Genomic DNA, 27,086 nt, shown 5'->3' on the forward strand with positions numbered 1-27,086 from the left:
GGGTGGTCTTCCCCAGCCCACAGCCCCATATCCCTGCAGGAAGGCTCAAAACCCCCAGATCTGGCCCTCTGGGTAGTGACACGGACCCTGCGTGTTTTCCCGGGAGGAATTCCTGCCCAAGCGGCCCCCTTGTGTCTCTCCTCGGCCCTGGGCAGAGCAGGCTTTTCTTTCTGGTTCTCAGCTGGTTGTTCAGGGGGCTGGGAGGGGCGGGGAGTGGGGGGAGGTTGGTACCTTTGCAGCCGGAGGTGTCACAGCTGGGTGTCTGGGAGCCCGGAGTCCTCCACCTGACAGCGACGTGCTCAGAGGTGAATCCTAACTCTCTTCGAAGCCTGGTCCTTTCTGTCCGTCTTCAGGTTGAGTGATCCTGGCTCAGCAGCCCCGTCACTGAGGTGGTGGGTGGGAGAGGGGAGTGTGGAGAGGGGAGACTCTTTAAGACCAGACCTTTCTCCGGATCCATCTAGAAAAGAGCAGGTGGTTTGCTTCCTGACAGCCTGGTAAAGTCAGAAGTTGAAGGGGAAATACACCTTTGGTGGGGTTTTCTGGAAAACTGGTGTGAAGAACTGCTTAGGATTTTCTTTTTTTTTTTTTTATTTCATAACTGAAGTTCTCACCAGAGCCAGCTCTGTTTGCACTTTGCTGCTGACATTGCAAACCTTTGTAGATATTTCCAGTAAACAAATCCTTAGGATTTTCTTTGCTGTAGTTTGGTCTGGCTTTAGTTGTGTTTTAAAAATAGCAATAGCTGGGAAATACGTCTTGAAATATGTGGCCTGTATGTAGTCAAGTGTCCATGTGTCAGTGTAGGGAGACGAGACCTTGAAAGACAATGACAGCCTAATCCAGTGTCTTAAATCTGAGAATTTCTGCAAGGGGATGGAAGGCCAGAACTATTTTGCTGAGGACTGGTGGAGTTGTTGTGTGTGTGTGTGTGTGTGTGTGTGTGTGTGTGTGTGTGTGTTTAAACTATAACTGACATACAACACTATGTTAGTTCCCTGTGCACAACACAGTGATTTGATATTTTCATACATCACAAAATGACCACTGGAGTTGTTTTAAATAGGCAAGTAAGTGTGTTGGTTACCAGTATGCAGTGAAACATCATAGTTAAAGGAAGTCCTGCCCCTCGAAGGGTCCTCCTGCCTCTGCCTTCTGCTGCCCCGCGGTGGCCTTCTCCCCTCCAGCCTTGGATGGTCCATCCCCAGGTGGCCCTTGGAGACCCGTCTGTTGGGTGCAGACCATGCTTCCAGAGCCACTTCCCAAGACCCATGCAGGCTCCCGGAGGTTGAGAGCCTGCGCCTTCCCTCCACGTGCTCCCCCAGGTGTCTCCACTGCCTTGTCCTCAAATTGGCACACGGTTGGGGCTCCGTGTGACCTGCCAGCCTGCCAGCGGGCTGGGAGTTGGATCTGCTCTTCTGAGCTAAACTTTGGGCTCTCTCGCTGTGCAGACTCCTTTGTAAATGGCTCTTGCTCTGTCCTTCCTGGTGACCACCTTTCTCAGTCAGAGCTGGAAGGGACCCCTCCCCACTCAAGCACAGAGTCTCAAGTTACAGAAACTCCGGAGGCTCTGGGAGGATGGACGGTGTTAGCGACGGAGCTGGGCACAGAATCCGGATTCCTGACTGCAGGTCTCCTCCCACCAGCACCTTTCTCTCAGTAAAGTCTGTTTTGTGTGAGCCTGTGCGTTATGTGTTAATGGGAATCTGGCCGCCAGGGAGCTTTTCCTTGAAGCCAGCAGGTAAGGGCGTCTCCCCAGAGGAGGCTGACAGTCATTCTACTTTGCAGTCTGTTTTTTGGGGGGATGAATAAGTAAATGGGATCAGCCCTTCTTCCTTAATCATCATCCTCGTGCGTAGGCAAGCTTAGCAGTGGGATGTGGCTTCATGACAGTAGAAAATGCCACTTACGTGGTCAGCTGTGGATAAACGCGCTGCTGATGCATTTAAATTGGTACTGTGTGCGGAGCAGTCTGGCCAAGGGCGGTCCAGATGGAGGGAAGCTGGGAAGTGGGAGGGGAGGCAGCCCGGGTTCTTGGTTTCCAGGAGTGCAGCAGGGAGATGCAGGGGGCACAAGTGGCTGCGAAGGTCTTCCTTGGCCAGCATTTCCCTTGGGAGGTAGATAATGGCTTTGGGTGTGCAGAGGTGAACATCTTTATTGTAAAAATATACAGATTTTTAGAGTGCATTAGGAAAAATTATAACCAGCCCATCGAACCTGATTAGGGAAAGGCCGGAGTAGGCATTGAACCCCAAACAGATGTGGTGCCATGCGGCTCGAGGGAGGGAGGGTTTGGTGGAAGCCAGGGTGAGGGGGGTGGGGGGTGGGCAGATGTGGAAGGGAGCCTGGAGGCCTGGCCGAGTTGGCCCTGTCTAGGCAGGAGAGGGAAACAGCCCTCGGAGAGGAAGTGATTCAGGGCCACCTAGGCCACCTTCGCCTCACCCAAATGTCTGCCATACTTGTTTCTTGCTGGTCCTCCAGTCACTCCCCGCCCGGGAGCTAGACAGACCTACCCTTGTCACACAGATGGGCCTCCCCGGCCCCTCCGGCGGGATCAAGTTCAGGCTCCTCACAGCTTTATATGGGCCTTTCCGGAGGCCAGTAGCTGCTAGTGGTCTTTCCCTTGAGGCTTCTTAAGCCCTAGAGCCTGGGGCTAAATACCTGGTCAGCTTCTACAGTGGAGGGGGTGGGGAAGGGGAGGAGGAAGCTTTCTTAACAGCCCCACGCTGACCTGGGGCAACCTCTTTGCTTCCCTCTTGCTCAGCATTTAGGTACCGTGTTTACATTTCTTGTGATGTTGTCTACCTGTCCTGGAACCGAAGAAGGCTGAGGGAATGACTTATCCTCGTCTGTCAAGCAGGGTTGACAGTCCCATCTTACAGGGTTTCTGGGGAAGATTAAGTTAGCAATAGCACGCACTGTTCTAAGTGCTTCACTTCACTGAAGTTAATGCGGTTAAGTTACATGTGTGGTAGGGACTATAATCCCATTCGACAGATGAGCAAACTGAGGCTGGGGTGAACTCGTCCTCCATCACACAGCCAGTCAGCAGCAGCTGAACTAGCATCTGAATCCGGGCAGCCGGCTCTTAACCTGCCAACGACAGAAGCGGCTGCTTTGCGAGCACGTGTAAGGCATTAGCCGCTGCTGCCTGCATGTTACTCACCTACTATTACCTGATGTCCTCACCATGGAGCCCGGCTGGGGAGGCCCTCGGGGACGGGGGCGGGTGCTGGGGAATGCCTAAAGAGAGAAGAGGTGGGATACATGGCCAGGGAGCTTGGACCGGGATAAGACCACAGCATCAGGGGAAGGATGGTGCAAAGTCTGAAGTCGTTGGAGGTGGGGAGGCTGGTTGAGGGAATTGTGACAGTGCAGGGCAGGGGGCCCAGCCTGACGGCCTCGGGGTACCTACCCAGGGCAGCCCTGTGCAGGGCCTCCGGAGAAACAGCGCACCCTCCACCTCATGAAAGTTGGGACAAGTCTGAGTAAGACTCAGTTGTCTCGTTTTGATATATGTTAAGGAAACTTCTAGGGAATACTGGATCCTTACCCAGTGGGCAGAAAAGCCTGGAGGAAGGGTCTGTGTCAGTTGGAAAGTGCAACCCCCAACATCGTGGAAACGTCAGCGTTGCAACGAGTGGCCCCTCAGGTCCAAGAGGGCTGAGCTCTTCCCCCAGAATCTGAGAAGATACCAACTCACTTAACTTGAGGAGAAAACAGTAATCAGAATGAAAAATAGGAAACAATAAAATCACTTTAATTTGCTACTCTTCATTTTGAAAGATCATTACAGTATCGTGTAAAAGTCAGCCAGGAAGGATGCCACAGGACGGCAGAGTCCTGTGAACGAGTGAGAACCGTCACACCAGTGTGTGGCCCTGGGCAGGTGAGGGGGCTGACCTCACAGCCTGGCGCTGATCCTGAGCTGAGACAAGCCGGGCTGGGGGAGGGTTGGGGGGAACCAGGTTCCTCTGTGATGAAGGTACCTGGTGGGGGCTGAGAGGTGGGCTGCTCAGAGCACCTCTGCAATCCCCACTTCAGATTCAGGTCTGCAAGCCCCCAGCAGAGGCCATGCCTGGACTGATGCCGGCCCCGGCACTGGTCTGTGGAGGGAGATGCTCAAAAGTGACACAGCAACCGTTTTCTTGGAAAGCTCTCTTCCGTGTTCTGTGTTGTGGACGAGGCTCCGAGCTGCCTTCCAGTTATACAAGGAACTTGCAGAAAGCGGGAGGGAGGAGTGAGGGTTGCAGGCCCGACCACGGTAGCTCCAAAGGCCTGGGTGGATGGGCTTATTATTCAAAGATTGGCAGAGAAACGGTACAGCTCCTGATCTGTTAGTTCAGGCTCTCCCCTGATCCCTGCGGAACTAGGGCAAACAGGCCTGGGGACAGCAGGAGGAGGTTCTTTGGGTGAAGTGTGACCGCCCCGGTCAGTCTCTGGGCCTGGGCTCAGAGCTGCGTCCCGGGAGGGCCGTGTGCCAGTTCTCGGCAGGGTTGGTTCCACTGCCTCTGTCCCAATGGCTAGGAAACCAGCAGGCTCTTCAAAGTGTAGTGGATACAGAGCTACCCCTGCTTCCTGGGCCAGCTAGGTGCAAAGTCCCTGGGGTCAGTGGTCACTCGGCCAGCGCTCTCACGGGGGAGCTTCATTTCTGGAAGTGTTTTTAACCATCTGTCCCAGGGTCAGATCATTGTAAACGTCCTGTCCTTTCTTTCTCATCACCAAAGCCCCCATCCTGGTACTGATGCAGAGGGTCCCAACGTGAATATCTGTTACATTTTCCACGAGACCCGAGGAAATAGGGAGGGTCCAGGCACACTCGTTCTTCCTGTATCATTCTAAAATGATGGGGAAGTTTAAAAACAAAAAAAACCCAGGTGTACTGTGATCGCACGTATCAGGGCAGGGCCGGGGGTCCTGAGACTCGGGGTGGGGATGAAACCCTCTGTTGGAGACAGTCCTTTGAACCATTCTTGACAAGCCTTTTCTTCTCCCTTCTGGCTGCTTCTAGCACTGGAGGCAGAGGGCCATTTCCCTGCTGAGTGAGGACCCAAGTGACAACTGTACAGTGGGCTGGGGGTGGGTGTGGCGGGACCCCCCTCCCACGGGGAGAGGGATGGTCAGCAGAAGAGCTCCTCACAGATCCTGCGTGTCTCCTCGGGCGCCGTCACGGTGTAGCCCACCGTCCTCGGGTCTGCGAAGATCTCGTGGTCGTTCCCGCCCTGTGAAGACAAGGCACAGATGCAGGCGCCACCTGGCTCCTCCCGGGCCAAGGCCGCTGCCACCCAGGGGCCTGGGGCCACCAGAGAAATAGGACCAGAAATGAGGACCCTGCGATTTTACCGGGCGCAGAGCATCTCTTCAGGTACCTTTTCTTAGCCCCCAGGAGAGGAACAACAAGGGTACTGTCGTACCGATAAAGGGTTTTTCACCTTCCCTTGAACTGCAGTTTAGCTTTGGAACATGCAATTATGCCTGTGAAAGAAATCACGATGTTCCCGTGAAGATCTGTCTGAGGCTTATTTTTCTATCAAGAAAGCAGAATTCTCACCGCCATCAATTTCTTTTAACCGCATCCAGACTTTCCTAACAGGTCATGGGGGACTGTAGGAGGGCAGACAGTCCAGAGCAGCACTGTCCTTGAGACTTTCTGTGACGATGGACACGGTCCATCTCTGAGCAGATGGAGGCCACACGTGAGGCCTGTGACAGAGGGACTGAGCCTGATTCACTGAAGTTTACATAGGCCCACGTGGCTGGAGTCTGAGCCTGGTGGCCTGGGCTCAGATCCTGGTCTAGCACCGTTGAGGGGGGTATGTGGGCAGCTCCCCATCTGTGAAATGGGGATCGTGGCGGAACTTCGCCCAAAGCACCGAGGCCATTGGTGGACGAGCAATCCTGGGGCAGCACCAGCGCGCAGCTAGCGCCGCTTCCTAGCGTTTTCACGCTTCCTTCCCCCTGGTGAGCCCCTAGGAGTTGAGGCCCGGGTCTGGAAGGGCCCAGGCATGCTGGGAGTGGGGGGTTCCTGTGACTGTGGATCGCCTAGTCTGCTGCACCCCCTTCCCCAGTCCCGCCTGTCTCAGGGGAATGCTGCTTCCACAACCCACAGCCCTGCAGGAAAGCCCCTGCTTCGCTTCTCATGGAATTTCCTGTATTTTCCTCATAACATTGGAAAGCAGTCTAATGCAAAATCTTGAAAAAAAAAAAATCAATTAGTTTATAATGTGATGAGAAACACTGCAGAGAAAATGGATTCTTTTCATAAAACACAGAGCATGAAGCCAGTATGGAGAAAACGATTCTGTACGAAAATGACATCCTTTTAAACAACTGACACCTGAAATTACGGCTGCTCTCATCTTTGTAAGAGCCACCCACCCGCAAGCAGACGGCTTCCCTAGGAGGAGGTGAAGTTCATAGACCTCATGAGGGACTACTGCCTGGGCCCAAGGCGCGCTGGGTGGAGCCATGTTGGGAGGCCATGACCTTGGAGCCACACTGGCGAATGTTCTTTCCCAGAAGCCTGCCAAGCCTTGCGCGGGCCTCACGAATTTATGTCCTGTGAAGGGGCTCTGGTCATTCAGCTGGCCCCCAGTTCATGGCCAGCATCTCCTGAACAAGTACACGTGAAGACAATTCTTACGACAAAAAAAAGATTTCTCTTAGGAATGGCCTGGTGTGGGGAAACCAGCACAGAGCACCTAACCAAGGAAGAAAGAACTCCTGCTCTATTCAGAAAAACCCAGCACCCACCTGGGGACACTTTCACTCCAGTGTCACTCACCGACCCTGGAGGGAGGGGTTATTCTCCACGGATTAACCCAACAAACCTTGTGCAGCGCTCACTACCCTCCAGGCATGGCCTCAGAAGCTGGAGATACAGTGGCAAACAAATGAAGTCCACCTAAGGGCTGCCTTCCAAGCTTACATTTAAGATGGACTTAAACGGCTCTGTGGATGCTTTGCTGGCATCTGCAAAGAATAAGGGGAGGGGACCAGGGTGACAGGGGAGAGGCCTTTGAGCAGAGGCCTGAAGGAAGAGAAGGGACAAGCCCTGTGACCGCCCATCCGGGAAAGGCTGCCAGCCGGCTGGAGCCTGCCAGGCTAGAGCCTGCCAGGGAGGGGCCGGGCCCTGAGGCCTCGCAGGTTGAGACGAGGACTTGGGATTTTATGTGAAGCCTCCAGAAAGCCAGAAAGAAGCCAGGCTTCACACCATCAGGTTCACTTCACAAGAGGAACTTTCTGGAGAATGGATGGGGGATGAGGACTCAAAAGCGGAAGCAGAGGAGAGCAGGAGGCTCCAGCCCCCAGCCAGGGTACAAGGCAGACAGAAGCCACTCTCTGGGGAGCAGGACCTCTGGAGCAGCAAGGCTCACAGATGCCACGCCTGCCCCACCCTGGAGAGGGTGTCCCGGGTGCCCAACAGATGCCTCACCTGACAGAGGGCCTGCTGGTGGCGACGGCGGGGAGCTGTCTTGTAAGCTGCCTTGTAAGCCACTACTCATACCAAAGCCAGGTCCAGAGATTCCGATCGCCCGGGAAGGAGAAACCTCCTGCAGCCCGGTGGGGCCCGCTGCTCTCAGAGGGCAGCAATGCTGCACTGCCCGCACTGCTCAAGTCTCCCGCAGGGCAACTGGCCTCAGAGCGGGCGGGCTCCCTCCTGGGGCTGCACAGACCTTGCAAACCAGACTCAGAGTGAGGTCGGGAGAAGCAGAACGGAAACACCAAGCTAGTGAGTGCCACGCACTAGAACAATAAGGCTACAGTGAACAGAAAACTTCAAAACTGGATTTGCATGTGCACCAAGGTTACTGGATTCCTGCTGGGCAGGCTCATCCACCCGCAGGCTGCAAGCTCCAAAACAAAGCTCCCGTTTCCTGGGAGAAGAGGGAGGGAGGAAAGGGGCGAAGGGATGAGTAAGTGATCATGCAAGCTCCAAAACAAAGCTCCTGTTTCCTGGGAGAAGACAGAGGGAGGGAAGGAGCGAAGGGATGAGTAAGTGATCATGTTTCGTTAAGGTGTACCTGGCAGGCCCAAAGTAGAGGCCCCAGATCAGCGCAGGCTGCCCATTAATGTTTAATCCCTACAAGGCCAAGGTCTGGGTCGCAGCGCAGGCTATCTTACATCAGTGTCCCTGGCCCGCGGCTGCGTGCCCTGCTCCACAGGACCTGACACAACTCGCAGGGGGTCTCTGCCGTGTGGATACCTGCCCGCGGCACAGACAAGCTCTCTAGCTGCACATGGACGTTTACCTCGGGTAGTTCAATAAGCACTTAGCCAATTTCTATCCATTATGGGTACAAAGGCCACCAAGACAAAGGCTCAGCCTTCAAAGGTCCCAGAGCAGGGGTTCTCCCCTAGCTGCAAGTGACAGTCACTGCAGGAGCTTTAAAAATACATCAGTAAAACTGGGAAAGAACAAGAGACATGGGGGCCAAAGGCGCAGGATGCACTAAGAGCTCCCGTGCCTGGGTGTCTCTGGCCACAGGAGAGCCGGGTGCCCAGGGCTTATGCAGGAGGCTGGGGACCCGAGGACTCGCTACCTGACTGCGGTGTGTGCTGCTCTCCCGATATGTCAGAATTAGCTGTGGATGAAAACAACCTCAAACAGCTTTCATGTTAGAAAATGAATGCTCTTAGACAACTGTGCTGATTTTTTTCCTAGAAAGAAGTAAACAGCTATGGTCAAAAACAGCCTGGCCCGAGGGTCATGAGGTTTTGAAAGCGATGAGGTGACTCCAATGTGCCTCCAGGGCTGAGGACCAGCGGCTCAGAATCTAGTGATGACCAGGCTAGGGGTGGGGCTGACGCCCCTGGGTGACTGCCCCTTAGGGTCTGGCGATGGCTCCGGCACAGCTCCCCTCATCCGTAAAACGGGGTTCAGAGATGCGTGAGGGGCCCTGGCACGGGAGCACATCGGGGAGATGCTGATGCTGTGGACACCAGTGAGCCCTGGGGGCCTGAAGCCTGGGTCTCCCTGAGCAGGAGCGTTGGGGTGAGGGATGCTCCTGCCTTGGGGTCGGGCTGGTCCACCGTCCTGTTCCCTGGACCAACGAGGCCACCAATTCTGGGGTCCGGAAGGCAGGCAGGCCCCAGTGGAGACCCGTGGTTCCCCTGCACAGCATCCGGCTTCCTGTCCTCCCGCAGGGGGCCCGGGGTTCTCCTCAGCAGGGTTGAGAACCTCTAATCTGGTCCCACCTCCTCCAGGAGGCTCAGACCACAGGGAGCGGCGATTTGCCCCGGGTTCCTCCAGGAACGAGCGACCCCCTCCCCACGCTAACCTAAGCCTGCCACCAGCCACACAAGACCTGGGTCTCAGACTCTGCCACAGAAACAAACAGTCAGGCAGGTCTGTCCCAAGGACACATTCTGCACTTCTGTTAGCCCTAAGGAGCCTGGGAGCCCTGGAGATGCCGGGAGATGCCAGGCACAAGGAAGCCCAGGCCCCGGCCAAAGGCCTAACAGAATCTCAGGGGTCACTGGGTACCACTCACAAGGGCAGCCTGTCACCCGTCCCGCAGGCCCCCATCTCACAGAGCGACCTCAGTACCAGGTGAGCCTGACCACAACTTCCTTAAAAGCAGGAGCCTCTGGATGCAGGCCAGGCCTGCCGCTGGGAAAGAGGCACATCCCCAACTGCCTTCCCTCTAAGACCTTTCACTTTGTTCGGTCCTTCGGAAGCGGACCCACAACCCCCTGGATGGCCCGGGGCACTGAGGCTTAGACAGACTCGCGTGTGGTCACCGTGCCGGGCTTTTGGGGGGCCAACTTGGGTGCTCTCGGTTTCCAAGCCTAGCACCTCATGCTGACTGTAAAGGATGAGCGGTCTTAGTGTTTTGGAAGTGAGAGGGGAGAATGAAAAGGGCAGGGGCTTCCAGACCGCACTCAGCAAGCGGCTGGCCCTCTGCGGGGCCCCCGCGTCCCCCGCCTCCCCCGGCTGCGGTGGGGACCGCGGGAGACGGCGTGGAAGTGTCCTGCTCAGGGGTGACGCTGAGGAAGCACTTGAAAAGCTTTGTTCCCTTCCTCTTTTCAATTTGACATTTTTAAGTTTTAGTTTTCAATAGACAGCACCTTCACGCAGCTCAAAAATTTAGAAACAGGGTCTTGTCACAGCGGTAAGTCTCTCCCATCCTCGTCCCACCCCCACGGTAACTCTGTAATTTTGGGGTACCCTTTCAGAACCCCCGTGTGCACTTACAAGCAGACACGAAGAGAGATGATTTCTCTGTCTTTACACAAAAATGGAGCCTCTTACCAGCACTGCTCCACACCAGCTGTGCTTACGCTACCTGGCATTCCGCTGTGTGGCTGGACCCCCGTTTATTTCTCCATCTCCTCCTGCGAAGGGCGGGGTTGTTGCTGGCCTGCCCCTCTCTGTAGCCCTTTCTACACAAGTAGGAGTGAACTGAGGGCCGAATTAACCGAAGTGGAACTGCTGAGTCACACCCATCAGTGGGTAATGCTCACAAAGTGTTCCAATGGGTTTTCAAGTTGCCCCGACTTCAAGTCAAGATATTTTTTACAAGAAGCATTAAACAAGCAGAGGCACTGTTGCCTGGGAATTCGGCAAGGCTGGGGCTGAGCTGGCAGGCGCAGCCCCCTGGAGAGCCAGGCAGAGCAGCCTGGGTGCAAATTCCCAGGCGCTGGCCATCTCCCTCCCCGCAGCAAACCGAGGCCCCCCCGCTACTCCCACCAAAGGCCGGGCCGAGGGCCTGTAAGCTGAACTCGGAGCTGGGCGTCGATGGACGCTGCCTGTTGTGGCTGCCGGGATGGATGAGGGAGTTTCCAGGACTAACGAGGATTTAGAAGAGCCAGGGCCAGCCTCTTCCCTCTTCCCTCTGCTCTCTGGAGGTGCTCGGGGGTGGGGGGCGGGGGCCGGGGGAGACACGGTGCAACATCAGATCCCGGCCAAGCTGCCTGGCAGGCGTCTAAGCCTGCTGAGCTTGGCAGGGAAAGGGCTTTTCACTGTATTTGGACTGCTCAGTGCCTCAGGCTGTTAAAAGATTTAGATGGCTGGACTGCTAACTCCCATCTCCAGGAAACCACTGATGAAGAAGATCAGAGAGGAGGGCAAAGAACAATGCAAGAGTGTTCACTGCTGGACTGCTAACTCCCATCTCCAGGAAACCACTGATAAAGAAGATCAGAGAGGAGGGCAAAGAATCCCATCTCCAGGAAACCACTGATAAAGAAGATCAGAGAGGAGGGCAAAGAATCCCATCTCCAGGAAACCACTGATGAAGAAGATCAGAGAGGAGGGCAAAGAATCCCATCTCCAGGAAACCACTGATGAAGAAGATCAGAGAGGAGGGCAAAGAATCCCATCTCCAGGAAACCACTGATAAAGAAGATCAGAGAGGAGGGCAAAGAATCCCATCTCCAGGAAACCACTGATGAAGAAGATCAGAGAGGAGGGCAAAGAATCCCATCTCCAGGAAACCACTGATGAAGAAGATCAGAGAGGAGGGCAAAGAATCCCATCTCCAGGAAACCACTGATGAAGAAGATCAGAGAGGAGGGCAAAGAATCCCATCTCCAGGAAACCACTGATGAAGAAGATCAGAGAGGAGGGCAAAGAATCCCATCTCCAGGAAACCACTGATGAAGAAGATCAGAGAGGAGGGCAAAGAATCCCATCTCCAGGAAACCACTGATGAAGAAGATCAGAGAGGAGGGCAAAGAATCCCATCTCCAGGAAACCACTGATGAAGAAGATCAGAGAGGAGGGCAAAGCATCCCATCTCCAGGAAACCACTGATGAAGAAGATCAGAGAGGAGGGCAAAGCATCCCATCTCCAGGAAACCACTGATGAAGAAGATCAGAGAGGAGGGCAAAGCATCCCATCTCCAGGAAACCACTGATGAAGAAGATCAGAGAGGAGGGCAAAGCATCCCATCTCCAGGAAACCACTGATGAAGAAGATCAGAGAGGAGGGCAAAGAATCCCATCTCCAGGAAACCACTGATGAAGAAGATCAGAGAGGAGGGCAAAGAATCCCATCTCCAGGAAACCACTGATGAAGAAGATCAGAGAGGAGGGCAAAGAATCCCATCTCCAGGAAACCACTGATAAAGAAGATCAGAGAGGAGGGCAAAGAATCCCATCTCCAGGAAACCACTGATGAAGAAGATCAGAGAGGAGGGCAAAGAATCCCATCTCCAGGAAACCACTGATAAAGAAGATCAGAGAGGAGGGCAAAGAATCCCATCTCCAGGAAACCACTGATAAAGAAGATCAGAGAGGAGGGCAAAGAATCCCATCTCCAGGAAACCACTGATGAAGAAGATCAGAGAGGAGGGCAAAGAATCCCATCTCCAGGAAACCACTGATGAAGAAGATCAGAGAGGAGGGCAAAGAATCCCATCTCCCGGAAACCACTGATAAAGAAGATCAGAGAGGAGGGCAAAGAATCCCATCTCCAGGAAACCACTGATGAAGAAGATCAGAGAGGAGGGCAAAGAATCCCATCTCCAGGAAACCACTGATGAAGAAGATCAGAGAGGAGGGCAAAGAATCCCATCTCCAGGAAACCACTGATGAAGAAGATCAGAGAGGAGGGCAAAGAATCCCATCTCCAGGAAACCACTGATAAAGAAGATCAGAGAGGAGGGCAAAGAATCCCATCTCCAGGAAACCACTGATGAAGAAGATCAGAGAGGAGGGCAAAGAACAATGCAAGAGTGTTCACTGCAGTGCTCGCGATGACAACAAACAGCCGCAAAGCCAAAGGGCTTCTGCTAGGGAAATGGGTAAATCATCTGTGCCTAAATGCTAGAATGTTATACGGCCATTAAAAGCTTGTTTTCAAAGAACATTCCCCGACGTGGGGGGAACGAAATATGTTAAGAGAACAAAAGCAGAAACCCGTGAACACACCGTGTCCCACATTTGGGGTCATATACATTGCAAAGAGGCTGAGAGGCATGTCAGCTGTGATTTACAAGTGACCTTTCCTTTCTTCTTCATGCTTTTTCTAATTTTCTACAATGAATGCCTATTAATTAAGAATGGGGGGGTACCTCCCTTCGATAGTATCCATTTTTTAAAAGTAGGTAAGATTAAAAAAAAAAATAACTGACGTGTGGTAATGCAGTGGTTAAACAGAAAACTCTCTAATTCCCAAATGAAGAATTCCCCAAAGATGTTGTTTTCTGATTATCTCAAGAACTGCATTCCATCCTGCAAAGTCCCAGCTGAGGCTTATATACGGCAAGAACGTCATCATCACAGAACAATCTGCTCAGCCCGTCTGAAGAGCTGTCTTCGCAGACTGCAGGAATCAGCACAAAGCTGGGAGGATGGGGGGTGGGAAGAGGGGGGACCGGCGAGGGCGGCTTGTGGGATTCTAGTTCCCCGACCAGGGATTGAACCCGTGGCCCCCTGCAGCGGAAGCGTGGAGTCCTGACCACTGGACCGCCAGGGAATTCCCCCAGTTTTATAATTTGGAAAGCAGGACATGAGACTATACCATCCAGAAGTCCCTTTCACGCTGGAAGACTAGCACGTGGAGATCTTACTGAAAAAGGCAGGTCCACACAGGAGAGACCTTAGCAAAACAGCACGCATTCTGGGTGGACCGGGGGTTGGAGGGATTAAAAACTCCATCCATGCAGCCTTTCTGCTGCTGCAATACAGCCACAAAGCCTGAGACAGGAGCCTGATGGCAAGGTAGCTACCACCACTGGGTGGCCCGTGAGAGGGAAGCAGAGAGGCACAGGGGTGCGAGAGGAAGGTAAAGGGAGGCAGCCCTGGGCTGGGCAGTGACTCTCGGGGGCTGAGCCTCCTCTGGGCCTCGATGGTGGCAAAGCCCCTCCATCCAGCCCCTTGGGGACCCACCTGTCCTAAGGAGAACCTCACCTGCTACCTCGGTGGCTCTGGGGAAATTCCTCCTGCTGGCCTCTTAACACCTGGCTCTGCTCTCAGTCCCCAATTTATTTTATTTTTTTGGCCGCGCTGAGAAGCTTGAGGTATCTTAGTTCCTCGACCAGGGACTGAACCTGTGCCCTTGGCAGTGAAAGCACTGAGTCCTAACCACTGGACCGCCAGGGAATTCCCATCAGTCCCCAGTTTAGATTCCGTCCCGGACTTGGGATTTCCGACAGCACCCCCGGGACAGCCTCCTGCCCCTCAGTGTGTGATGTCCAGGCCTGACCCCCCACCTCTCATCTCTCCTGAATTCCAGACTCACGAGACTCTTGGTCCTCCTACCATTTAGGACTCCTAGCGCCCAACCTAAATGAACGCCCCTGGGGAAAAAACACGGCGGAAACATGAAACAAAAACGGCAAGGGCTTTGAAACACAGAGGATCTGATGACAGCACTGGGTCTCGTTCCGGAAGGCCCTCGAGGTGGGTGACACTTAAAGCCAAACTGAAAGGCTCCATCCTTGCCTTCAGAGGTGTCGGGTGTCTGAGCGCAGAGAAGAGGGGGGTCCATCACCCCCCTCTCATAGGACAGAAGCCATTACTCAGTTTGAGATGGGCTGCCAGGTGAAGTGTGGCTAGGGGGAGAAAAGCCCATCTGTCTGCTTCCTCCCTCTTCAAACCCAAATTGAACAATGAAACTGCAAAAACATTTCCATACTTACTGGCATGGTTTTGTCACCAAAGAAATAAATGGTCTTATAGCCGTCCTTTTCCACATGTCCCAGGCAATACCTCTTGTCCCATCCGTCAGGGAAGACATCAAAGCTGATCTGGCCTCCTGTCGAGCGGGGAGGGAGACACACAAGCTAAAGGTGAAAAGGAGGCTAATGATATGTCACTGAAAGAAAATGTGCCCTTTGATCTTGTCGGCAACTGCAGTGCCAAGGTTGATTTTTATTACCTCAGTTTGCTAATTACAATACTTTACGGGTAGGTTCTAGAAATTAATTCTTGCATGATTTTTTTTTCTCCGTGATTTCACCTAAAACCTAAAAATCTAAAGTCTAAAAAAGAGACACAGAGGGCCTCCCTGGTGGCGCAGTGGTTGAGAGTCCGCCTGCCGATGCAGGGGATACGGGTTCGTGCCCCGGTCTGGGAGGATCCCATATGCCGCGGAGCGGCTGGGCCCGTGAGCCATGGCCGCTGAGCCTGCGTGTCCAGAGCCTGTGCTCCGCAACGGGAGAGGCCACAACAGTGAGAGGCCCGCGTACCGCAAAAAAAAAAAAAAAAAAAAAAAAAGAGACACAGAGTGCTGACTCAGAGTGAGACCCACAATGGCTTTGCACCAGAGTGGTCTGCAGAGCGTGCTTAAATGAAGCCCAAAGCAGGCCAGTGAAAGAGCTGCGAACAGCTTTCTTCAGCCGTGCTCCCCTGGAGCTGCACTGTGCGCTCGGCGGAGAGGCCTGGGAGCGGGATGCATCCAGCTCGTCGTGTAGGAAAATGAAAATCCCATGGACAGGGATTGCCAGGCAGCTTTCTTGGGCAACAAAAACCCTTTCAGAGCTGTGTCAGGGAAGATGTTCATCTCACAGTTCAAGGATACTTAACAAGCCACCCATTCATCTTTTACACAGAGGCTCTCTGCAATTCCAGTTTTCTGGCAAGCGTACGCTTATTTGAGCTGGTGAAAGGAGAGGGCTGTAAGTATGGCTTGTCAGCACTGACAGCAGAAGTCGGTCTGTTTGAAGCATTTGACAGGCATATTCCACCAAAAAGCGAGGCAGAGACATCAGCGCTGCAGGAAGAGCTCTGCATCAGACACCGGAAACGGCCGCATGCTGGCCTGTCACTATGAATAGAAATTTCGTGAACCTAGACAAGCGCCTTCCCCTTTCTGGGCCTCAGCTTCTTGATTTGTAAAACCAGCCCAAGTGACTTCGAAGGTTCCTTGCCATTTGAACATTACAGGATTCCAGAACACATTCAGTCTACTTGATCTAAGAGGGCCTGTCCCGCCTCTCTCCTATAGAGCCACCCATGAGCTAGCTGTCTTCTGCCCAAAGGTGTGGGGATAAGTTCTCACTCTTCATTAAGCAAGTTGCTCTTATTTTTGACTAGGAGAAGTGCAGGCAGGAAAAATCCTGCTGGGTGAGGATTTAGAACCAAACCCAGCAGCCTGGAAGTCATCTCCTAACCTGAGTCTCAGCTAGCGCTGATCAGGCAGGAGGGCAGTTTTCCGCCACGGACGCCCCAGCTGCAAACTCGTCACCGTCCAAGTTCAAGAGCACACCGGCCCACAACCACCTCCCGGCAAACGGCTCCCAGAGCGTGAAGCCCGCTTGAATGCATGATACCTATGGAAAACGTGAGGCCTTTCCCTGCAAACTCTTTCCGCAGATCCTCCACGAATTTCTGTCTTATACTTTCTTTCTGAGGAAAACAAAAAGATATCGATAGTCCACTGCATTAGAAGCACACTTTCTTGGCCACAGAGATGCACACTACACGTCCATACACCCCGGCTATTTCATAAAGACTCACTTGATCCAGTTCGTAGAACTCAATGCGTTCTTCTTGGCTGCAGCTTCTTCCGACGGGGGACACATTCAACATCCCATTTCGGAATTCGATGAAAGTACCCCTGGGGAGGAAAAGGGGATGGAGGTCCCAGAGATACATCATTTATTTGAGAAACACAACAGATAGATAGACAGGCTAAAAAGTGGGCCAATTCCAGGGATGTCCCTGGCGGTCCAGTGGCTAAGACTCCGAACTTCCACTGCAGGGGGCATGGGTTCGATCCCTGGTCGGGGCATTAAGATCCTGCATGCCGAGGTGTGGTCAAAAAAAAAAAAAAAAAGTGGGGCAATTCCGAAGGCAGAGGCGGGTGTGATCAGCCTTTGGCGGTGCTGTGCTGGGCCATGTGGCGGCCACGAGCCTCACGTGGCTAGAGAGCCCTGAAAACTGTGGCTGATCTGACCTGAGATGAGAGTTCACAGATTTCGTATGAAAAAGAAGTGTAACCATCATTGACAATACTTTACACTGACTATATTTGAAATGACTATAGTTTGGATATAGTCGGTTAAATAAAACATATTAAAATTAATTTCACCTATTCCTTTCCGTTGCTTTTTTTTTTTAAAACATGGCCACGGAAAGCGGAAAAAACGGCACATGTGGCTCATGTTACATTTCTGCTGGACGGTGCTGCTCTTGAGCAGAGAATGTTATAGTTAACAAAGAGCTATGAAAATGATTACTAGCTCTTCAGGTTCCCTGAGGAATCTGAAAATATATGTCCCAGACACCTTTGCAAGTGACCTAGTGAAATGCTGATTTTTACCAAGAAAAGCGACACAGGAAAAGCTGCTGAGGATCCCCAGGTGAGCTCAGTAGTAATACTTCGAGGACACACACCAGGCGTGGGGCTGGGACCAGATTCCACGCCAATGCCACCACTTACCAGGAACCCTGGGCACCGCTCTGCTCTGAGCTCAGAAAGGGGCTAATGGCACTTGCTCTGAGCACCCCCTGAAGGGGCTCCTGAAATGAAAAGTACCAGTTTATCTAAAAAACTGGGAAGCAGGTAAAGTAAAAATAGCGGTATCTCCATCACTGGATCCTTCCCCTGCTGTGTTCAACTTGCAGAAAAAGAGGCAAACGATACAACAACATATGTGCACCTAAGACACTTTTTCAAACACCCCGTCCTGGTTGTCCCGGACTCAGTACAGACCAGCCCGTCCCCTACACCTTCTACATCTACACTGGGGTATGGGGCCCTGGTGATCATTCCCAGGGGGGATCCTAGGCCTGTGGGTCCTAAGCTGTCAGAAAAAGAGGTCATGCCCAAGGCAGGGAGGGAGGCTGATGCACTGTAGAAAGGCTTCTGTTCTAAAAACCAGGACTAAGGCGGCTGATCAAGCATTCACGTCCCCCCTGAAGACCTGGACGATGTGACGTCTTACTACACTTGCCTGGCATGCGTGGGACACAGCATTAGCCCCACGAGCAACGTGGGTAAACGCCGATCAAGGAGGAACTCAGCTCTGCCTCCTGAATTCACCGGGCATCTCGGGCTAATTCGGAGTCACAGCGCTGCACGCTGGGCCCTCTCACTAGATGACGTCCTCTCTGGAGGACAGGAGTGGATCTTATCCTTTTTTATCCTCCCTCAATGCTCAGCCCAAGGTAAAGACTGAACTGACCTGGGGTACGTTATATGTTCACTTTCTACAACGGAGAATTTCTAATATACATAAAAGTCAACAGCACAGGATAAGGAACCCTCACGGGCCGTCTCCCAGCTGCCAGAAAGATGGACTTCGGGTCCCTCCTGTCTCATCCATCCCCCTTCCTGGGACAGATGTGAAAAAGGAAGCCCCTGCCCTCCGAGAGGAGGTGCCGAGCAGGGGCATCTGTTTCGGAAGTTCTGGAAACAGGTCTCGAGCACTCTTGCAACTCCAGCATGTCTTGAAATTCAATCACCCTTTAAGAAATGTTTCACCCTCTAATCATTAGGGTGTTACACATTAAGTGCAGAAAACCGAGAAGATGAAAAGTATTTCAAAGAAACCTGAAATCTCATTACCAAGAAACAACCACCGTTAGCATATGGTCCGTTTTCTGCCAATCTTTTAACTGTGGGCATGTGTGCACATTACTGTTGTTATTATTTTAAAATGGGAATTGAGAGAACAGTATTCAGAACAAGAGGTAGGTTCTCGAATCAAATGCCTACCGAGGCCAGGAAAATGAGACAAGTGGCCCGTGAAAGACTGGGGGATGGGGAGGGGGCAGCGCTGCCCGCCAGGCTGCCGCCACCTAGGAGGGAGCTTCGAGCTGCCGGGTTTTCGGATGCTGCCGAAGCCGGAAACCCAGGTATTTTAAAGTTTGAAATCAGACTTTTAAGTGATAGCACTTAATGCAGATTTTACTGACCACCAGGGGCCAACTGAACTTGGCTTTGCATGGGATTTGGCCCGGGGGCCTCCAGTTTGAGACTCCTGAGCTGGGGCCTGGGCTGCTGCTGCTTTTCCCACACTGCTGTTTCACAGGCATGTGCCTTAACTGATAGCCTTTGAAAGCATATAGTTTTCAACTTCCGTCATGTGGACGCACCATCATTTATGTAATCATCGGTCTACCGCTGGCTTTTACAGAAGGTTTCCAGTGATCCCTTACTAAGCACCGGGCTTTGGAGTTAAGTTAGCTCCAACCCACCAGATGACACTGCGCCATATTCCAGTGGTGTTTCTTTGCTAAAAGCAAACCCACCTCTTCTTCGGGAGTTTAATCTTCGCCATGTAGCTCAGACAGTAGTTGATTAAATCCTGGATTAGGGCCTCACCCAGGTGACTTTGAATATTCTAGATAAAAAAAATACTGGAGTTACTTGACACAGTGGGAGGCCTTTTCAAAACGGCTTTCCAGCAAACCCAGGTCTTCAGCCTCTGTGGCTGGAGGGTCACCAAGCGGTGGTGGGGACACACCCCACAGCCTTTCTCCTTTTCTCCCTTTTTGTCTGGTTGAAAACATTAGGCAAACCAGAAAGGGCCTCAGTCAAAACCATTCTCTGCTTCATTACTCAAGATTTTTGTATTCATTATCTCTTAAGTGCTTCCTGGAAGCCCCGAAGAGTTTATTGCTACTGCCTTTTATTCAATTAAAATATCTGCAGACACTGATAGAAAATATATTTGTTCCACTTTGGCTTCCTCTTACGTCTGAATAGAACGATCTTAATGGTAATAAGAGCTACATGGTACCTCTTAGAAATGCTTGCAGCAAGGCAACTTGCCCTAGTCTTTGCTACCATAATAGAAATATTAGATTAAGTAACCTTGAAAAACAATTATAAAAATTCAGTTAACAATTTGGAATGTGTACTAGTCACATGGTTCAATATCCAAAATGTAAAAAATACAGAGTGAAGATTCATTACCACTCTTCTCCCAAATATAACTCCCTGGAGGCATTCAATACCAAATACCTTTTCAGAAAACATTTCACTAGTAGTACAGAGTAGTTTGGATACTTGCAAACCTACCTGTTTGCACAAGAATTTCCCATCTTTGTATGCTACCAAGCCATTTTCTGGAAACACATAATCATATTTTTCAACCACTGCCAACAAAACAAAATTGAGAATGCAATGAATTGGACCCTGTGTTTCTATTTCTTGATTAACACTAATCACCAATAAAAATGCTAAACTCCAGTAATGACTGTGAAAGGCTATCTCATCTTAACAGATTGGGAGGGTGGAAAAAAAGCTCCTTAAAAAAACTTTTTTAAAAAGGCTCCTCATTCTAAATTTAACAGATGACAATTAGGCTGCAGATTGGAGACTTGGTGGGCACCTCGCACCTCTGCCTGCTTATTTGTAAAGGAAGGTGGGAGCCGACGATGGCTCCCAAACCCCACGGTGAATCTGCATCCCGGGGCGGTGGGGAGAACCTGCAGAATTCCATGCTCTGCTTCCAAGGTTTCTGCATCAGAATCTGCAGGGCCCAGGTTAAGAATCCGATTTTTTTTTTTAAGCTCTTCAGGTGACTCTTTTTTTTTTTTTCTTTTTGCGGTACGCGGGCCTCTCACTGCTGTGGCCTCCCCCGTTGCGGAGCACAGGCTCCGGATGCGCAGGCCCAGCGGCCATGGCTCACGGGCCCAGCCGCTCCGCGGCATATGGGATCCTCCCAGACCGGGGCACGAACCCGTATCCCCTGCATCGGCAGGCGGACTCTCAACCACTGCGCCACCAGGGAGGCCCTTCAGGTGACTCTTATATTCATGCACATTTGAAGACCACCCGCATAAATCTTAATGGAGTCTCAAACTTTAGGTGCTTGCCAAAAGGCAGATTCCCAGGCACTGTGTTTTGGGCGGGGCTCCCACATCTGCATGTGAAGGAGCTCCTCAGGTGATTCTGATACAGGTGGGTCTTCCACTTCCTTCTGGCTCGTGACTGTTTTGATTCTGGAGTTTCGACTCTTACTCTCTGAAATGTAAGATGCTGTGCTACACTGACAAAACCTCTCTGAGCCTGTGGTTAATTACGTGAGCAGAGGCAGAAAGGGCAATCAGGACCAGGTAACGGGATCCCCGGGTCTTAATGTGTCCCATTATGTTGTTTATAGCGTTTCTAAACAGAGCACCTACAAGGAAAATTAAGTGTAACCAGAACAGAGAGTTTTAAAGGGACGACACAGATCCCTCTTTCAGTAACTGGTTCAAGGAATACACCCCACACAGATTTGCACTGTAAGATGTTACATCTAGAACAGCAGTTCTCAAGTGGGGGTGATTTTGCCCCCAGGGGACATTTGGCAGGGTCTGGAGACATTTTTGGTCGTCACACTGGGGGTGGCAACACTACCGGTGTCAAGTGAGTAGAGGCCAGGGACGCTGCTAAACGTCCTACAGTGCACAGGACATAGAGAGTTACTGGCCCAAGATGTCAACAGTGCCAAAAAGAGTGCTCCATCCATCTCTCTCTCTACCTGCTATTTCTTATAGGCCAGGCACTCTGGAGGCCCTGGGGCCATGGAGATGAATAATCCACAGCACTAGTCTCCAAGACAAACATAACCGGACAGCTTCCAATAATCAGAGAGCGCTACACCCGCAGCACTAGACTCTCTTTGAGGGTAGCTGCTAAAGTATGATTCCCACGCCCTACAGACCCACGCCCTTCAGAATCTCCGGTGAAGGGGCACCTAAGAGCCTCCACCTCCCTGGGGTCCTGGGCTTGAGATTCTGGTTCACTAGGTGGGGGAGAAGCCTGGGTGACTCCCGACTAGGGAACTCTGGGGAACACTGTGATAGGGCAACAGAGGGAGGCATGAAGACCCGGAGCACCCCTCAACACCTGGGTGAGAAGGACGTCAGGAGACGGCGCCCGAACTGAGGCCAGATGGGCAGTTAATAGGGACCGACAGGAAGAACTGCAGGCCAAGAAGCAGACACCCATCTTTCCAGGTGAATCTGTCCATGTATCCGAGTACCAACTGTTCCACTAGCAACTCCAGAAATTTACGTATAGGACTAAAAACAGAGGAAAAATAAAGGCAGAGAAAATGTTTCCCCGAACACGGAGGCAGGAAGCCTGAAGCCTGCCACGTGGGGATGAGGGCTCGGGGCTCCTGTGATACTAAATGGCAACAGGTCCCAACATCCCCATGAGAAGTTGACCTTTTACCAAAACGTAGCCGGCAATGTGGAGTTTACCATTGTTTCCCAGTTGCTCCTGTACTTTCTCAAAGTCCGACCCGCCTACGACTCCAACTTTGATCTTCTGCCTCAGTTTTTGTAGAAAGCAATCCATGTCTTTGGTAATTTTCTGCATTTCAAAAAGGAAAACACAACGGTCAAGAGCCACAAAGTAATGGGGAGACTAAAATCTCAAGAGTGATACAACCCTTATTTTTATAACTGCCAATTTGGTTTCTAGGTCTACAGATAAGACCAACTATTTAGTTGTGCTTTTGGGACATCAACTTTTTTATCAGAAAAAAACTTGTTAAATTTTACTTATTTTTACCTAGTTTAAAACACACAAGAAATATATTAACAGCTGGTATGTACTGCTCTAGCCTTTTTTCTGTGCATTTATATATACACTTGTCTATATGCACATATATAAATAGGTACTACTTTTTGAAACACAAGTGGACTCATTCCACATCTTGTGCAATGACTTGCTTTCTCAGCACTAAGTTGTGGTGATTTTTCCATAATGCATGTAGATCTACCCCGGTCCTTTCAAATGCTACACTGTGCTCCATTTATGGATTTAAGTTGATTAAAACAAAATAACATAATGAGATTAAAGAGGAAGTTGAGAGTTGATTATAGTTATATAAACAAACAAAAAGCCTTAGAGTAAGATCACTAGATTTTTGAGTCTCTCCTGAAAGAAAAGCTCTATCTATAAATAGTGGTCTCAGAACTTCCCTGGTGGTCCAGTGGGTAAGACTTTGCGCTCCCAATGCAGGGGGCCTGTGTTCGATCCCTGGTTGGGGAACTGGATCCTGCATGCTGCAACTAAGAGTCCGCGTGCGGCAACTAAGACCCAGTGCGGAAAAAAAAATAAAATAAAATAAAATAAAATAAATAAATAAATAGTGGTCTCAGTGGTATAATTTTATGCTAGTTAAATTCCAAACCGTGTGCCCATTCAAAAGAAATTTTAAACTGAGATGAAAAGATATCCCTGTGTTCAAGCAAATCACAATGAAGTTTTTAAACTCTTATTTCATTACTTTTAGCAATCTTAATTGTACACTTACATGGAATATCTACACAAATAAAGTTACCAGAAATTAAAAACAAAAAACCCACTTAACTCAACTTCAGTACAAAAACATCCAGAATTCAATCTTCTCCTTTTCTTAAAAAAATTTTTTTAGAGTAACACATGCATATGATTAATAAAATTGTACAGAAGGGCTTACATTAGAGTGCAATCTTTTCTACATCTTCCAGTGGAATCTTGACCTAATAGACAAAATCTAGTGGCCTCTGAGTCAGTGATTGTGAAAATGGGTCCCAGAGTCCCCGCAAGTGCTTTACTCAGAGCCGACGTCAGAATGGGAAGTGGGGAAGATTCCCATGACTGCAAAATATTAGAAATGCAACACAAATGCAGTACTTCCACCTTCAAACAGAAGCCTAAGGGTAATTTATTTTCTCTTGACCCTTGTGCACACTGATGAGCTAAATGGTATTGCTGTCCAGCTATCAGACATGCTCTGCAACTTGCACTGGTCAGAGAGGCACCTTTTCACTTCCAGATGGCAGCAAATACTTTTCGACAGGAAATAAGACCTAGCTGCTCATGACCACAATAGAGCATCTAAACTACCCCGTGCCGCAGGAGAGATTTGGAGCAAAATAACCACACAGCAAAATTGTCATCATGTTTCTAAGTAACTCTTGTGCTCATAATTTCAAGGAATTCTAAATCATCCCAGACAAAATAAAGCACAGAGAAAGAGCCAAAAGCTTGGAATTAAGGTGAAAAAATGTTAAAAGTTCACCTTCTGAAAAATTAAAAAAAAAATTATAAAAGACTTTTTTGGGACAATTAAGGAAAACTGAGTGTAGAGGAAGAGTTAGAAAACAGGGCCTGTGGGCCAGACCCAGTATGCTGCTTGTTTTTGTAGAGTGACTGGAACACAGCCATCTATCCATTCATTTCCGAGGTGTCTGTGGCCACAACTATAGACGTGAGTAGCTGTGACAGAGACCATATGGCCTGCGAGCCTCAACCATTTACTATCTGGCTTTTTACAGAAAAAAGTTCGCTGACCCCTGGACCAGGGTATAAAATAATATTAGGGAATTGGTGATAGTTTCCTTAAGTATGATGACGATACTTTGGTTACAACAGATGTCCTTGTCCTCAAGAGCTGCAGGTGCGAACATTTAGGGGTGAAGTACCCTTATGACTACAGCTTAGGAAGTGGCACAGAAAAGATTAAAAAAAGAGAGAAAGTTAATATCAATCACTGTTGAATTTAAGTGGTGGGAATATGGATGTTTTGGGTACTATATTTTTCCAGCGATTCTGTACGTTTGAAATTTTTCATGATAGGAAGTTGGAAAACAATTCACCCAGGTTTATATCCTGGTTCTAAGTCTCCACTGCTTTTAGATGCAATGGCATTTCTTAGGAAAGTACTCAGAACAGCAAAATTCTACTAAAACACTGAAATGTGCAAAGCTCTGGACTCCATTCTAATTAGATTTTACCTGTTTAGGTCATATACTATTTCAGCAGCTGCAGGAAAAGATAACCCATTTAATTGCTTTCGGATTGTCTTGGGCTTATCAATGTTTGAGAACGCGAGTATTGAGGAAGGGAAAGGTTGTACAACGAACAGATCTGTTGCTAAAATAGTTTTTATTTTTTATTTTTAAAATAGCTTTATTTTTTAACCTTGAGCACCCAGCACATAGAAACAATTCTATTTTTAAAAAAATTTATTTAATTAATTATTTTATTTTTTTGGCTGTGTTGTGTCTTCGTTGCTGCACACAGGCTTTGTCTAGTTGCAGCGAGCAGGGCTACTCTTCATTGCGGTGCACGGGCTTCTCATTGCGGTGGCTTCTCTTGTTGCGAAGCACGGGCTCTAGGCGCACGGGCTTCAGTAGTTGCGGCACGCAGGCTCAGCAGCTGTGGCGCATGGGCTTAGTTGCTCCGCGGCATGTGGGATCTTCCCGGACCAGGGCTCAAACCTGTGTCCCCTGCACTGGCAGGCAGATTCTTAACCACTGTGCCACCAGGGAAGCCCTGAAACAATTCTCTTTAAAATTAGATTTTTTTTTAAGTGTAAAAATTTACTTACATTCGCCAAAGAATATCACATTTCAAATGTTTTAAGGGAGTACATTGCGGGTTGTCTGGTTTCGCTGCTATTTCATACTTTGTGCTTATATATCCTGGTACCTTCTGGGAATCAGAAGCACGTTCCTGAATGACACACCTAGTAACAGAACAGCCTCCACCTTGGAGCGGTAGCAGAAAATGGCAAACTTAGCAAATAACGATGCCCTGAGGCCCAGAGACTTGTACCAGATCTCTTGTGTGAAATTAAGGTCATGGTTTCACTGAGTCTGTTTCCTTATTTAAAATGGAAATAACAACTATCCTACCAGGGATGAAAGAGGGAGAAAGGTTAAGTGGGTCTAATGATACTGTGTAAAAAGGCTTGGAATGTAAACCCGAGGCCATTACAACCAATGGGCCAAATAGAGAGCAGTTTTACTGGAACACAGCTATGCTATGCCTGCATAAGGTCTATGGTTGCTTTTGCATTAAAGTCGAGTAGTTATTACAGACCATATGGTCGGCAAACACAAATGTATTTGCTATCTGGCCTTTTACAAACAATGAACTGCTGACATTGGCTCTAGACCACTATGGGCTAACTAACAACCTACAAGTGTGCATGGATCACTGAATCTCAGAATCAAAAAGGGGCTTTGGAGAACTTGCAATTGAGCATCATCACTAGATACATAGCACCTGTGGCTCAGAAAGGTAAAATGATACGGACGGCTAAGGTCACAGACATTCGTTGTGAATTCTGGCGCACACATACCACTGCTTCCACCTGGCCCAAACTAAGCAGGGTAGAGCTAGTGAAGACAGTGAGGCTACTTGGGCCAAATCTCAAGTTCGAATGACTGGTGTTCAGTGACTAATCTGTGCAAGAGGGGGGTCAGAGTGAGCAAAGATCACAAATGTTAATCTTAAATGAAACATATCCGTGCCTACGGCAACAAAATCTGGAAATGGGAAGCTTCTAGGAGTCCAAGGAGGCTCTCAGCAGGCAGCCTGCAGCAATCTAGGTCTCCTCCATCACCCCACTCCGCTGCAGGGCTGGAGAAGGGAGTGGTGGCGGTCGCTGATATTAACCGAACATTATTGAACCCAGTCTACCGTATGCAAGATACTTTCATGAACTTATATGATTTCATTCGACCCCCACAAACACCACATGCAACAGGTCATATCCCTACTTAATGCCATAGATGCTGAGGCTCTGAGGTTAAGTGACTTTGCTCAAGGTCACACAGTTGTCAGGAGGTAAAGCTGAGACTCTACCAGGTCCGTTTGACCTGGAAACCTATGTCTTTTACATCAGGATACAGGCAGAGACCATACGTCATAGGTCTGAGGAGGGCACACAAGCTGGTAAAGGGGCAGAGCTGGGGTTCAAACCCGGGGCTGGAGGTGAGAGTCCAGAACTGCGTTTTCCAACCCAACACAAGTTTCTTGCTCTCTAGAGTTTTCCGTCCTGTCCCATCTCTTCGAGCACCCTGAGGTCTTGAAGAGCTGGTGGGAGCTTCCGTCTCATTCCTCCAGGAACCCAGAGTAGAGTTCGGTCCCCCTTCAGGGGAGGTAGGCGGTCCTTAGCCCCGTCTGGGAGCAGCAGGGGGCTCTGCACCGGCTGCCGCCAGCCCGCCGGACGCCGCTTACCTGCCGTGGGGCCGTCAGGGTCCCGTCCACGTCGAAGAGGCAGAGCGCTGGGCCGGGAACCGCCATGACCCCAGTTTCCACGCGAACCTTACAGGATTCGCTGGCACCTGGAACCCGTCTCGGAACTTCCGGGACCAGCCCCCATGCCGCAGGGCACGCCGGGAGGAGGAGAATCCACTCCCATAATGCCTCGGAATAGCGGTAGCTGTTCTCTCTGGACTACAGATCACAGAA

General features: G+C 50.5%; 1 protein-coding gene across 1 annotated transcript; it reads right to left on the reverse strand.

Annotated features, from left to right (window-relative positions):
- Positions 1 to 95: 95 nt before the first annotated feature.
- PMM2 (phosphomannomutase 2) lies at positions 96 to 27,000 on the reverse strand. Its single transcript, XM_082600426.1, has 8 exons — positions 26,853 to 27,000; positions 22,094 to 22,205; positions 19,917 to 19,993; positions 19,145 to 19,236; positions 16,406 to 16,505; positions 16,219 to 16,294; positions 14,587 to 14,702; positions 96 to 5,219 (listed from the first exon to the last, which is right to left on the reverse strand). The coding sequence occupies exons 1-8, from the start codon at positions 26,916 to 26,918 to the stop codon at positions 5,118 to 5,120; spliced, it is 741 nt and encodes a 246-aa protein (XP_082456552.1). The 5' UTR covers positions 26,919 to 27,000; the 3' UTR covers positions 96 to 5,117.
- Between the last annotated feature and the right edge of the window lie 86 nt (positions 27,001 to 27,086).

The sequence above is a fragment of the Mesoplodon mirus genome (assembly GCF_964341445.2).
Source record: "Mesoplodon mirus genome assembly, chromosome: 15".
Classification (NCBI taxonomy): domain Eukaryota; kingdom Metazoa; phylum Chordata; class Mammalia; order Artiodactyla; family Ziphiidae; genus Mesoplodon; species Mesoplodon mirus.